Here is a 10,634-nt window from a genome sequence, read left to right as displayed (position 1 = left end):
AGCTTTTCCTCCGCACTGCCAAGTGCACCCATCCCTTTTCCACTGGCGGGTGCTGTGACCCTGGGGATCCAGCTGTGACCCTGGGGATCCAGCTGTGGCTTTGCCAATGCAGCTGTGGCTTTGCCCATGCAGATGTGTGGCCCTGCCCGGGCTGGTCCCAGCCTCGAGCAGCGCTGGCTGTCCCAGACGAGGCCTCATCGCCTCCTGGAAAATGACACAAACTCTTCCTATCTGTACTGGAAAGACCTGCCGGGCCGGGGAGAGCAAGATGCGGAGGGCGCGTGGCGAGCTGGCAGAAGGGGCAGGCAGCTGCCTGCACCCGGTGCTTCTCTGCCTGCTCCCGGCCTCCCCGACTCCCTTTTAGGGACTGGTAAAGCCCAACCTGGAGCTGTCAGGGGATGAGGGGGTTGGAGGGGGCCCAGCCCCAGGCAGTGCAGGATGAATCCCTCTCCCGAGATGTCCCCTGGGGAAACCAGCCCTGGGGGCTGTGCAGGGAGGTGTCCCCGGCCCCGGCCGGGGGACCCCAAGCTCAGCCTGTCCTCGGGCTGAGCCCAAAGCCCCGTCCCTGCCGCTGTCCCCGTAGCCAGGCGGTGACACCAAACAGCTCCTAATTGGGAGCTGCCGAGATGCCAGCACGCTTCCGGCTCCCTCCCCAGCACCTGCTGCGTCAGCTGCTTCCCAAACCCAAACCCAGCAATAAAACCCTTCTTGGGCAGGGATGCAACCACGGCACAGCGACGCCTCCGCCGGCATCCCCCCCCCAGCCGAGGAGGCGTGGATGTCCCTGTCCCCTGCCCCGTGCCCCGGGGACCACAGCGATGCCCACCCTGCAGCACTGAACACAAGGGCACGGGAGCTGAGCGCTGGGCACCGGCTTGGATCAGGGTGCGAGCGCCGGGTGATTAGTGCAGCTCATTTTCTCGTGCCGATGGGGCTGCAGAGGTGGACGGAGCCATCCCACCTTTGCCAAGCAGCAATAGGGAAGGGTCAAGGGAAGATGCTGCTCAGGTCTCCACCTCCTCCTGCGAACCCCATGGCTGCCCCGGCCCCGGTCCTGGCCAGGCCCTTTTCCCCTGCGGAGCAGCTTCCCTGTTGCTTTTTAGGCTTGTTTGTTTGCTGCATTTGCTGACTCGGCGCAGCCCTGCTGCCCGCCTGACTCATCCTGCAGCTTAGGGCATGGCACGGCTCAGGGCACGGCATGGCCCGGTCGGATCCTGCACACTCACCTGCACTGTGCCGGCCCGCCGGGCTCTGCCGGAGCCCACCTTGGCAGCGTGGCAGAGCTCCCCGCCGTCTCTGCTGGATGCAGAAGAGTTGGTATGGGCAGGCAGAGGGGCCCACAGTGCCCCCGACGTCCTGCACATGCCAGGATGGATGACATGAGCACCCTGAGAATTGCAGAGAGCCCCAAAGCCACCTCCTGTGCTCATGGGACCCCCTCAAAATGTCCCCTCAGAGGGAGGTCTAGGGGGTTTTAGGGTCTGGCTCGGGGTCCAGGGCTGGTCCTCTCAGGGTGGTTTCTGCTCGGCTCTCCCAGGGTCTCCTTCTCTTTCTGCAGCTCCGCCAGCCCCAGCGTGGCAGCCACGGGGGCCGAGCCCAGCAGCGCAGGGTGTTACGGGGCCACAGCAGCCCCTTCCCCAGCCCCCCGGCATGGATTCGCCGTTCCGGCACAACAAGACGAGGGGCTTCGTCTCCAGCACGGAGCTGAGCATGAAGCAAGCAGTGCTGAGCGCGCCGGAGCCTGAGGGCAGGTCTCACTTCCAGAAGGTCTCGCTGGTGTCGCGGCGGCTGGAGAGCGCGGGGAGCGCGCGGGCCCGGGAGGGGAGTCCCTCCCGTGTCTCCCTCCTGCTGCAGGCCTGGGAGAGGGAGATCGTGGAGAAGACAGCGGCCGGCCCCACCACCCTGACGCACCAGGAACGCTCGTCCTCCGTCAACCTCCTCAAGGACTTCACCACGCACGGCCCCGTCTTCTCACAGGTGTATTCCCCCGCGCAGAAGCCCCGGCGGCAGGACGAGAGGGGGAAGGCGGGGGCCGACGGTGGCGGTGATGGCATCCCCCCGCCAGTGGGTGCCCCCTGCGAGATGCCCGTGCACAGGGAGAGCTACGTGCATGGCGCCCTCCTCCCCACCCAACCCGCCGAGCGCCCCGCAGGGGGTCCCGGCGAGGGTCCCGGTGCCCCGTGCGGGGCCAAGCCCGGCTGCGTCTCTGCCCTGCCCAGGGCCAGGCACGTCATGGTGCTGCGGACGGGCAGGGACGCAGCCAGGCCTGAGCCGGGGCTGGCTGAGGGAAGAGAAGCCCAAAAGGGGATGCACGATGCTGCCGGCACCACGATGGCCCTGCCGCAGCGGGAGAGCTGCGAGCAGGACGGCAGCAGCTTTGCTGGGGCCGCAGCGGGCGGCAAGTGCTCGCCGGGCACCGCGGAGGCTGCCGGGCTCCCGGCCAAGGGATCCCCCAGGGAGAAACACTCGCCGCAAGCCGAAGCCGTGCTGGTGAACGCAGCCCTGGGAGATGGCGACAGGCCTGGGGACCCACAAACCAGTATAACCAGCTCCCCGCAGTGTCCCGTGGCAGACACCGGTGGCCAGGCTGATCCGGCTGGTGTGGGAGAGGAAAGCGCGGCAGATGGGGATGGCACCATTTCAGCCACACCACCGAGGACAGAGAGCCCCCCGGGAGCTGGCGGCACCCCCGAAAACCCCTCCTCAGAGGTGAGCGATGGTCCAGAGCCTTCAACTGAAGCACCAGCATCCCCAAAGGCTGAGGTTGAGTTGGAGGGGGGAGAGACGACGGGGGACCCCCAGGGCACGGCCCAAGAGTCCGAGAGCAGCCCAGAGCCCCCTGCCGAGCCCCCAGCCAATGACCCACTGGCTGAGAGCCCCCCAGACACAACCGAGGAGGACCCTGAGCTGCTGGTGGACATGGAGATCTTCGTGGACACGCTGCGCAACATGGAGCCCTCGGAGATGCGGAAGGCGCCCAAGGCCCCGCGCCAGCCCCGGCCGTCGTCGCTGGGCCGCTGTGCCGCTCTGCCCCCCATCCAGGAGGACCGCGTGGCCCCCCGCGCCCCCGTCTCCCTCCCCGAGGCCCTGCGCGAGCTGCTGGCGCGGGGCCCGGCGGGGCTGCAGGAGGAGAGCCCCGAGGAGGAGGTGGAGATCGAGAACCCCTACCTGAGTCCTGATGAGCGGACGCCGGTGGGAACCCTCCATGGGGCACCTGGGGACAGCACCGCCAGCAATGCCAGCACCACCAGCAATGGCCGGGTGGAGGGGGGCTTGCTCCCGGGGACACCGAGGCAGGCAGGAGCGGAGGAAAAGGCCAAACTGGTGGCCGGGGGCTTAGCTGAGCGGAGCGTGCTCTTCCGAGGGAATGTCCTCAAGGGCATGGCACTGCTCTCCCACTTCTTGGAGCACCGGCCGACTGCGGCTGACGAGGTGAAGCCCTACTCACGCCTGGACAACAGTGTGCTCTACAGCCGCTTCGTCTCCCCCAGCACCGCCCCGCTTGAGCTGCCCGGCAGGGACGGCGGGGGCACAGGCTCGCCCACCCCCAGGGACCACAACGGGCTGGGCCCTGGTGAACACCCTGGCCCCGAGATGGCCGTGCTGGAAGCCCCGAGTCCCAGCCGCATCCCTCCTGTCACCGAAGAGCCAGAGAGCGCCGTGGCCCTGTGCCCCACTGATGTCCTGGTGAGTGAATCCCGCAACGCGGCACCTGGGGAGATGCTCTGCCCTCCTGAGCACGCGGCGGGGTGGTGGGGTCTGAACCCTGGAGCATCTCCCCCTGTTCCCGGCACACGGCTTGTGCTTCCCATCAGAGAGGCCATGGGGTGAAAGCCCCTGGTGCGATGGGACAGTACTGGGATGGGTGATGGGAGGGTGCTGAGATGAGTGACAGGAGGGTACCAGCGCGGGTGAGGGAGGGTATTGGCACGGGTGATGGAAGGGTACCAGGATGGGCGACGGGAGAGTATCATCCTGGGTGACAGGAGGGTACCAGGGTGAGTGACGGAAGGGTACCGGGTCAAGTGATGGAACGGTGCCACCACGGATGATGGGAGGGTCCCGGGGCAGGTGACAGGAGGGTCCCGGGGCAGGCGGGGAGGCTGATCCCCAGCAGTGCAGGAATGCTCGAGGTGTGGCTGCTCGGGGCGGTGGGAGGGATTGGCAGACGCCAGACGCGAGGCTGCGGCTGCGGCTTCCTTGGGCTGCGGGGAGATGGCTGGTGCAGCCGATGTCCCTCCACGCTCTTCACGCACCCATCCCCTCGGGTGTTCACAGCAGGAGGACAAGGAGGGCTTCGAGAAGATCAACACGAGACCTGGCAAGGTACAGGGAGCGTGGCGGGGCCGGGCCGGGCTGGCCAGCTGGGGCATAGTGCGGTGCGATATGGTAGCACCTCTCCACTGTGTCACCCCCTCCCAGATCATCCTCTTCTCTGAGGCCGGCTTTGTGGGCCAGAAACGGGAGATCTGGGGCGACATCCCCGACGCCACGTCCTGGGAGCTCTCGCACACCATCTCCATCCGGGTCATCCGAGGCGGGTAGGGGACGGCAGCAGGGCGAGGACACGCGGCGAGGACGCAGGGGGAGGGTTCGGCCGGGGATTGCACGTTCCCCGTGCCGGGGATGGTGGCCAGCTCCCAGCCTGAGGTTCAGGAGTGACCGTCCTGCCAGTGCTAATTACTGTGGCTGCGATCCAGCACCGCGGCGGTGGCAGGATGTCCCCACCCATGCGCTATCCTGAGGCTCCCGACAGCTGCAGGGCCGTGGGTAAAAGCAGGATCCCCCCCCCCCCCCGCTTTGCTCCCACCCGGCTCCCAGGTGGGTGATGTACGAGAAGCCGCGGTTTCACGGGCGCAAGTGCGTGCTGGCCGAGGGGGACGTGGAGATCGACAACCCCTGGACGGCGTATGGGCAGAGCGGGCAGCCCTGCGGCAGCCGGCCCTTCCGCATCGGCTCCTTCAAGTTGGTGGTGCGGGTAAGCGCATGGACACCCCCGAGCCTCCCATTCCCTACCAGCACCCGGCAAGCAGGGGGTGCCGGACCCCAGTAACGCTGCTCTGCCCCACGTCAGGATTACCGTACCCCCGAGATCAGCCTGTTTGCAGAGGAGAACGGCGAAGGCGCCCGGCTGAAGTTCACCGACTCGGCCGAGGACACCCGCATGCAGGGCCAGGCGCTCACCGCCGCCTCCATCATCGTCCACTCGGGCTTGTGAGTGGGACCGTGGTGATGGGTGGGCGCTGGGTGGGCTCCAGCAAGGGCTGGAGCAGGGCGTGATGCTTTCCCCCTCTTTCCCAGGTGGCTGGTTTACTCCAAGCCTTTCTTCGACGATGACCCCTACGTTTTGGAGCCAGGCGGGTACCCCAATTTAAAGGCTTGGGGAGCAAAGGACCCATCCATCTGCTCCATGCACCCCATCAGGCTGGTGAGTGCCGGTTGCTGGAGCGTTACTGGTTACTGGGGTGCCAGGGCCGTATCAAGCCCCGGGCATGACAGGCGAGAGCATCTCCCGGTGGTTCCCGGTTCACATCAGTGAGAGCTCAGTGTGGGAATGTGCCGAGCATGGCTCTGGAAAGTGCTCCTGTGGGTTAGTGGTGAAGGAAAGCAATAAAACAAAGGCCAAAAGAGCTTGTTCTTGAATGAAAATGACCCAAAAAACAGCTCAGGCTTTAAAGGGGGGGATTGGATGCCCCCATGCCGTCCCCTCCTGCCACTGTGGCCTCAATGGGGCTCCTTCTCCTTCCAGGGCTGCCCCGTTGTGGAGAGACCCGGTGAGCCGCAGGTGAGCACTGGGCCAGCGCCCAGGGAGGCCGTGGGGCCAGGATGGCCGTGGGATCGTGCTCACCCCACCGTGTCCCCAGGTGCTGATCTACGAGGCTGTGGGTTTCCAGGGCTGCAGCTTCACCATCAACCGAGACATCTACGACCTGAAGTGCCTGCCCGGGCCGGCACTGCCCACTGTGGGCTCCCTGCGTGTCCTGGGCGGCTGGTGAGTGGCACGGGGTGGGCAATCCTGGCTGGAGCAGGCTGGGAAGGTGACAGTCACCCCCAGGAAAGGGCTCAGAGGAGCTGCCTGGAGCTGTGGGATGGCCACAGGCAGCTTGGGGGAGAGGGTGGCACTAGAGAGGCATGGACGGTGTCCCTGTGTCCTGGCACATGGAAATCCTCCGCTTCGGAGACCTCACTGCCCACATCTGCCTGTGCCACAGCTGGGTCGGCTACGAGAAGGAGGGCTTTCGTGGCCACCAGTACCTGCTGGAGGAAGGGGAGTACCAGGACTGGAGGCAGTGGGGCGGCTACAGCAAGGAGCTGGTGTCCTTACGGCTGATACGGACGGTGAGGACAGCGGTGGCGGCATCGCTTGGGGATGGACCCAGTGTGGGCGGGGAGAGCCAGCCCCCCTGGTCCCATCCTCATCCCCCAAAGGGAGCCTTCCCTGCCTGCGTCAGGCAGCTGGGCATGGCCTGAGATCCCCCAAACTCATCACGTGCATAGGTCTAGGTGCCCAGAGCTGCTCCCACCCTCCCTGGGGTCCCTGAGGCCAGGCAGGACCCCGGCTGTGTGTGTGGAGAGCGCCTGGCCCATGGCCCTTTCCCCCCAACAGACCGAGGGGCTCGGGGCGGGGGGGCTCCTTCTCCCCACAGGACTTCTCCGACCCAGCGCTGGTCCTCTTCGAGGCCATGGACTTTGAGGAGGGCCCGAGTGTGGAGCTGAGCGAGGCGCTCCCCGACACGCAGCTGGCCGGCTACGGCACCGTCACCCAGTCCATCCATGTGCTGAGCGGCGTGTGAGTTCGGGGACGGGGGGACGAGGGGCTGGACGAAGCGGGGGCTGAGCCAGCACCCACATTTTCCCGGCAGGTGGGTGGCCTACGAGGGCACCAGCTTCTCGGGCGAACAGTACATCCTGGAGAAGGGGGTCTACCGCAGCTGTGAAGACTGGGGTGCCGCAGATTGCCGCATCGCCTCGGCACAGCCCATCCTGCAGGTGAGAGCACCGGACACCCCCTCCTTCGCCGCGGCACCCTACGTGGGGCTGGTGGGGGCCAGGCCAGGGCAAAGACGCCAACCAGCCCTGCTCTGTTTGCTTCCAGGTCGGGGAACACAACCTCCATTTCGTCTCCAAGGTCAGGGGCGGCGGATGGGGAGGGGGATGTGCCCCCCCGGGGGACGTGGCCCCTTGCGGGGTGGTGGCGATGCTTTGCCCCCCTCACCGAGCCCCTCCGCTCCCCCTCCCCAGATCCTGCTCTTCTCAGAGCCCGACTTCTTGGGGGAGCACGTCACCTTCAAGGAGGACCAGGAGGCCCTGCCTGCCACCTTCGTCCCACACTCCTGCAGAGTCCACGGGGGCAGGTAGGGTGTCCCGGGGCCTCGCTGCTTCCATCTGGGGATGGGAACAGGGACATCACCCTGGCCGGCAGCCCCACAGGTGCCCATGGGGACTCCCCGGGAGGGTGGGCAGGACCAGGGGGTGCTGGGGGGCCATAGGTGGGATGGATGCCCACCACGATGGCCGCGTCAGCCTGGGCACGCTCCTCCCCACCAGCTGGATCCTGTTCGACGGGCAGGCATTCGCGGGGGAGCAGCACGTGCTGTCCGAGGGCGAGTACCCCACGCTCAGCGCCATGGGCTGCCTCTCCTCCACCGCCATCCGCTCCTTGAAGAAGGTCCCAGTGGTGAGTACCAGCCCTTCCTTCCCTTCCCACCAGCACCGGGGCAGAAACCCCCCAGGAACCTTTTTCCCCTCCCACGGGTACCCAACGGCGCTGGCTCTCCGGCCTTGGAGCCCTTCCGCACCCATGGGTGCTCACTCCTCCCGCCTGCCCCCTCACGCCTCACGTCTTCCCCCATCCCGCAGTTTTTCTCGGAGCCCTCCATCTTCCTGCACGGGCTGGAGTGTTTTGAGGGGAAGGAGATTGAGCTGAACAACGAAGTGCGGAGTCTCCAGGCAGAGGGTTTCAACAACCACGTGCTGTCGGTGCGCGTCAAAGGCGGGATGTAAGTGAGCCCCAGCCCCACTCTCCCCTGGCGTGCCCAGAGGTGACCGTGCTCTGCCCATCCGACACTATCCCATCCCATCTTGTCCCATCCCATCCCATCCCATCCCATCCCATCCCATCCCATCCCATCCCATCCCGTCCCCCGCAGCTGGGTTCTGTGTGAACACGGTGACTTCCGCGGGCGCCAGTGGCTGCTGGACTGCACCGAAATCACCAACTGGCTGACGTACAGCGGGCTCCAGCACGTGGGCTCCCTCTACCCCATCCGCCAGGTGAGTGCTGGGACGGGGTGGGGCGCTGGCACTCGGGGAGGTGATCCCCAAAACCCCGAGGCAGGCGGCTCACATGGAGCTGAAGAGCTGCCAGTCCCGATGGCTGGGAGGAAGGTGTGGTAGCGGCTCCGGGTGAGCTGGGGGAGGCAGCGGGGCACGGCCTGGAGAGCAGCAGCACGCTGCTGACAGCTCTGGCCCGTGAAAGGCACCACCAGCCCAGCACCGTCACCCCCAGATCCCGGTCCCCCGCCCTCGGAGTGGCCGCTGCAATGGCAAAATGCTCCCCGTGGGCAGGCGCCTTGCAAAACGCCCCAGCATGCCGGCGGGGAGAGCCGTGCCCGTGCCAGCTACGAGAGACAGGCCAGGGCCACAGCCATCGCCCTGGGGAGAGGCAGGGACCTCCCTGGGGGGATGAGGAGGACCCTCCAGGCAGCTGCCCCATGGGACCAGGGTCCTCCCTTCCCAAAGCCACAAGCTGGGTGAGGTCCTTCCTCGGCCAGCCGCGGCGTGTGGGGCCGGAGGTGCAGGCAGCAGGGCTTTTCGGTGCAAAAAAGGTTTCTCTCTTTCCAGAGACGGATCTATTTCCGCCTCAGGAGCAGGGAGCTGGAGCTCTACCTCTCCGTCCCCGACGACGTGGAAGACATGAAAGCAGGACGTGTGGTGGTCTCCAGCCTCAGCGAGCAGAGCAGCTCCGTCTGGTACTATGAGGACGGGCTGATGAAAAACCAGGTCAGGGCTCACATGTGACAGCCAGCGCCGCGGAGGGGACCAGGGGAGCCCCTGGCAGGACTCCTGCTGGGGTACTCCCCACCCCACAGCGATCTTTTAGGGTTTATAACGGCTTTTCCCAGCATCTGACCTCAGCCTTGTCCCCAAAGATCAGTTGATTCTCTCCTCCCCAGGTCTCCTCTGGAGATGTGAAGGCATCTCTGCCTCCCCTGAGGGGTTTTCATCACCCTAATCATCCTCACTTCTCACTGAGAAGTTTTCCATGTCCCACTCCAGAACCAGCTGCATTTACAGGGAAACCCCTCCCAGCTCCAAGCCTTTGAGCCGGGTGGAGGCGATGGAGAGGAGCGGGCTGACCCGGCCACCGCTGCTCCTTGCAGGTGGCCCCCAACATGAGCCTGCAGGTCATCGGGCCAGCCGGGAAGGGCGCGAAGGCTGTGCTGTGGTCTGAGACCCGGATGCCGCGTCAGACCTGGAGCATCGATTCTCAGGGACGGATCCACAGCCAGATGTTCGAGGACATGATCCTTGATATAAAGGGTGAGGCCTTGGCGCCGGCACAGGGGTTGCTTTCTCAGGAACCCCCAAAAACGGGGTGTTTGGCCGTGAGATGGAGCACCCACCCCTTCACCGCCATCAGGAGCGGGGTCTGCCCTCCTGAAACCCTCCCCTCGCTCTGCAGGTGGCCGATCCTATGACCGGGACCACGCCATCATTTGGGACGTGGCTGAGGAAAGACCCACGCAGATCTGGGACATACAGGTGCTATGAGGGGGCGGCGTGCGGTTCTTGCGCCCAGAAGTGCCACGGGGCAGGACGGGGACGCCCTGCCAGCGGCCCCGCACCGGGGCGGGTGGCCTCCTACCCAACGCAACTGCACCCCAAACACCCCTCTGCCCCGGCTGCTGGCGTGAAGGATGCCCTCCATCACAAGGGGGAGCCACCCCGCCTCCCTCCCGGGGAGCCCCATACGTGGCTCACGAAGGACCCCATGGACACGACTGGCGTGGGACCCTCCGGAGAGTGACAGAGCCCCTTCCCCACCAGCTTCCCCCTCCGAACTGTATTTATGTATGTGTGTAAGATACGGCCCCCTCGTCCGGGCCAGCTCTGCCTGGGTGGTTGGTGTCCGTGTCCTCGTCCTTGTCCTCGCACTGGCCACAGCCTGGCTGCCCCCACGCCGAGGAGCTGCCCCCCGTCCCAGCACCTTGTCCCCCGCCAGCCCCGCGGCCCTGGGCCCAATCCTGCTCCCAGGATGGGAGCCCGGTGCCCTCTAGTGTCCACCGGCCACAGGCAGCACCGGGGCCCTGGGTTTTGAGAAGGGAGGCGCAGGCCAAGCTGTGCCCCCCGGCAGCACCGGGGGCTGCCGGACCCCACCAGCCCCAGCCCCGGGGGGAGCCCAGCCTGCTCGTGCTGCGGGCTCGGGGGTGTTGCAGTCGTATCACCCCAGGGTGAGCTCTGCTTCGGCAGCGCTTAGTGTCCACACTGCAGAGCTGCGTCACAGCTCCGGTCACTCGTCTTTTGAGGTCCCTGGGACAGAAGTCTTCTCCACCTGGGTGAGGGCAGGAGCTCCCCGGGGACGTGACTCAGAGCCAGAAGGGATGTGGGGTGAGAAATCCGCACGCAGAGAC

General features: G+C 66.3%; 1 protein-coding gene across 1 annotated transcript; it reads left to right on the top strand.

Annotated features, from left to right (window-relative positions):
• Window positions 1-1,567: 1,567 nt before the first annotated feature.
• CRYBG2 (crystallin beta-gamma domain containing 2) lies at window positions 1,568-10,116 on the top strand. The gene is made up of 19 exons (XM_076357486.1): window positions 1,568-3,687; window positions 4,279-4,326; window positions 4,423-4,541; window positions 4,822-4,978; window positions 5,075-5,214; window positions 5,302-5,428; window positions 5,750-5,785; window positions 5,865-5,992; window positions 6,213-6,339; window positions 6,648-6,790; window positions 6,864-6,990; window positions 7,097-7,129; window positions 7,243-7,355; window positions 7,549-7,678; window positions 7,861-8,000; window positions 8,151-8,274; window positions 8,845-9,003; window positions 9,384-9,543; window positions 9,686-10,116. The coding sequence occupies exons 1-19, from the start codon at window positions 1,651-1,653 to the stop codon at window positions 9,772-9,774; spliced, it is 4,137 nt and encodes a 1,378-aa protein (XP_076213601.1). The 5' UTR covers window positions 1,568-1,650; the 3' UTR covers window positions 9,775-10,116.
• Window positions 10,117-10,634: the final 518 nt, after the last annotated feature.

Source organism: Aptenodytes patagonicus, chromosome 21, assembly GCF_965638725.1.
Source record: "Aptenodytes patagonicus chromosome 21, bAptPat1.pri.cur, whole genome shotgun sequence".
Taxonomy (NCBI): Eukaryota; Metazoa; Chordata; class Aves; order Sphenisciformes; family Spheniscidae; genus Aptenodytes; species Aptenodytes patagonicus.
The sequence above is the reverse complement of the archived record's forward strand: the minus strand, read 5'-3'. Positions and strand labels throughout refer to the sequence as shown.

Excerpts from the sequence above, each read along its gene's own strand:
- CRYBG2 (XM_076357486.1), top strand. The coding sequence starts at position 1,651 with ATGGATTCGCCGTTCCGGCACAACAAGACGAGGGGCTTCGTCTCCAGC. Across the intron at positions 4,327-4,422 it reads TCAACACGAGACCTGGCAAG|ATCATCCTCTTCTCTGAGGC; the intron begins GTACAGGGAGCG and ends ACCCCCTCCCAG. Across the intron at positions 6,791-6,863 it reads ATCCATGTGCTGAGCGGCGT|GTGGGTGGCCTACGAGGGCA; the intron begins GTGAGTTCGGGG and ends TTTTCCCGGCAG.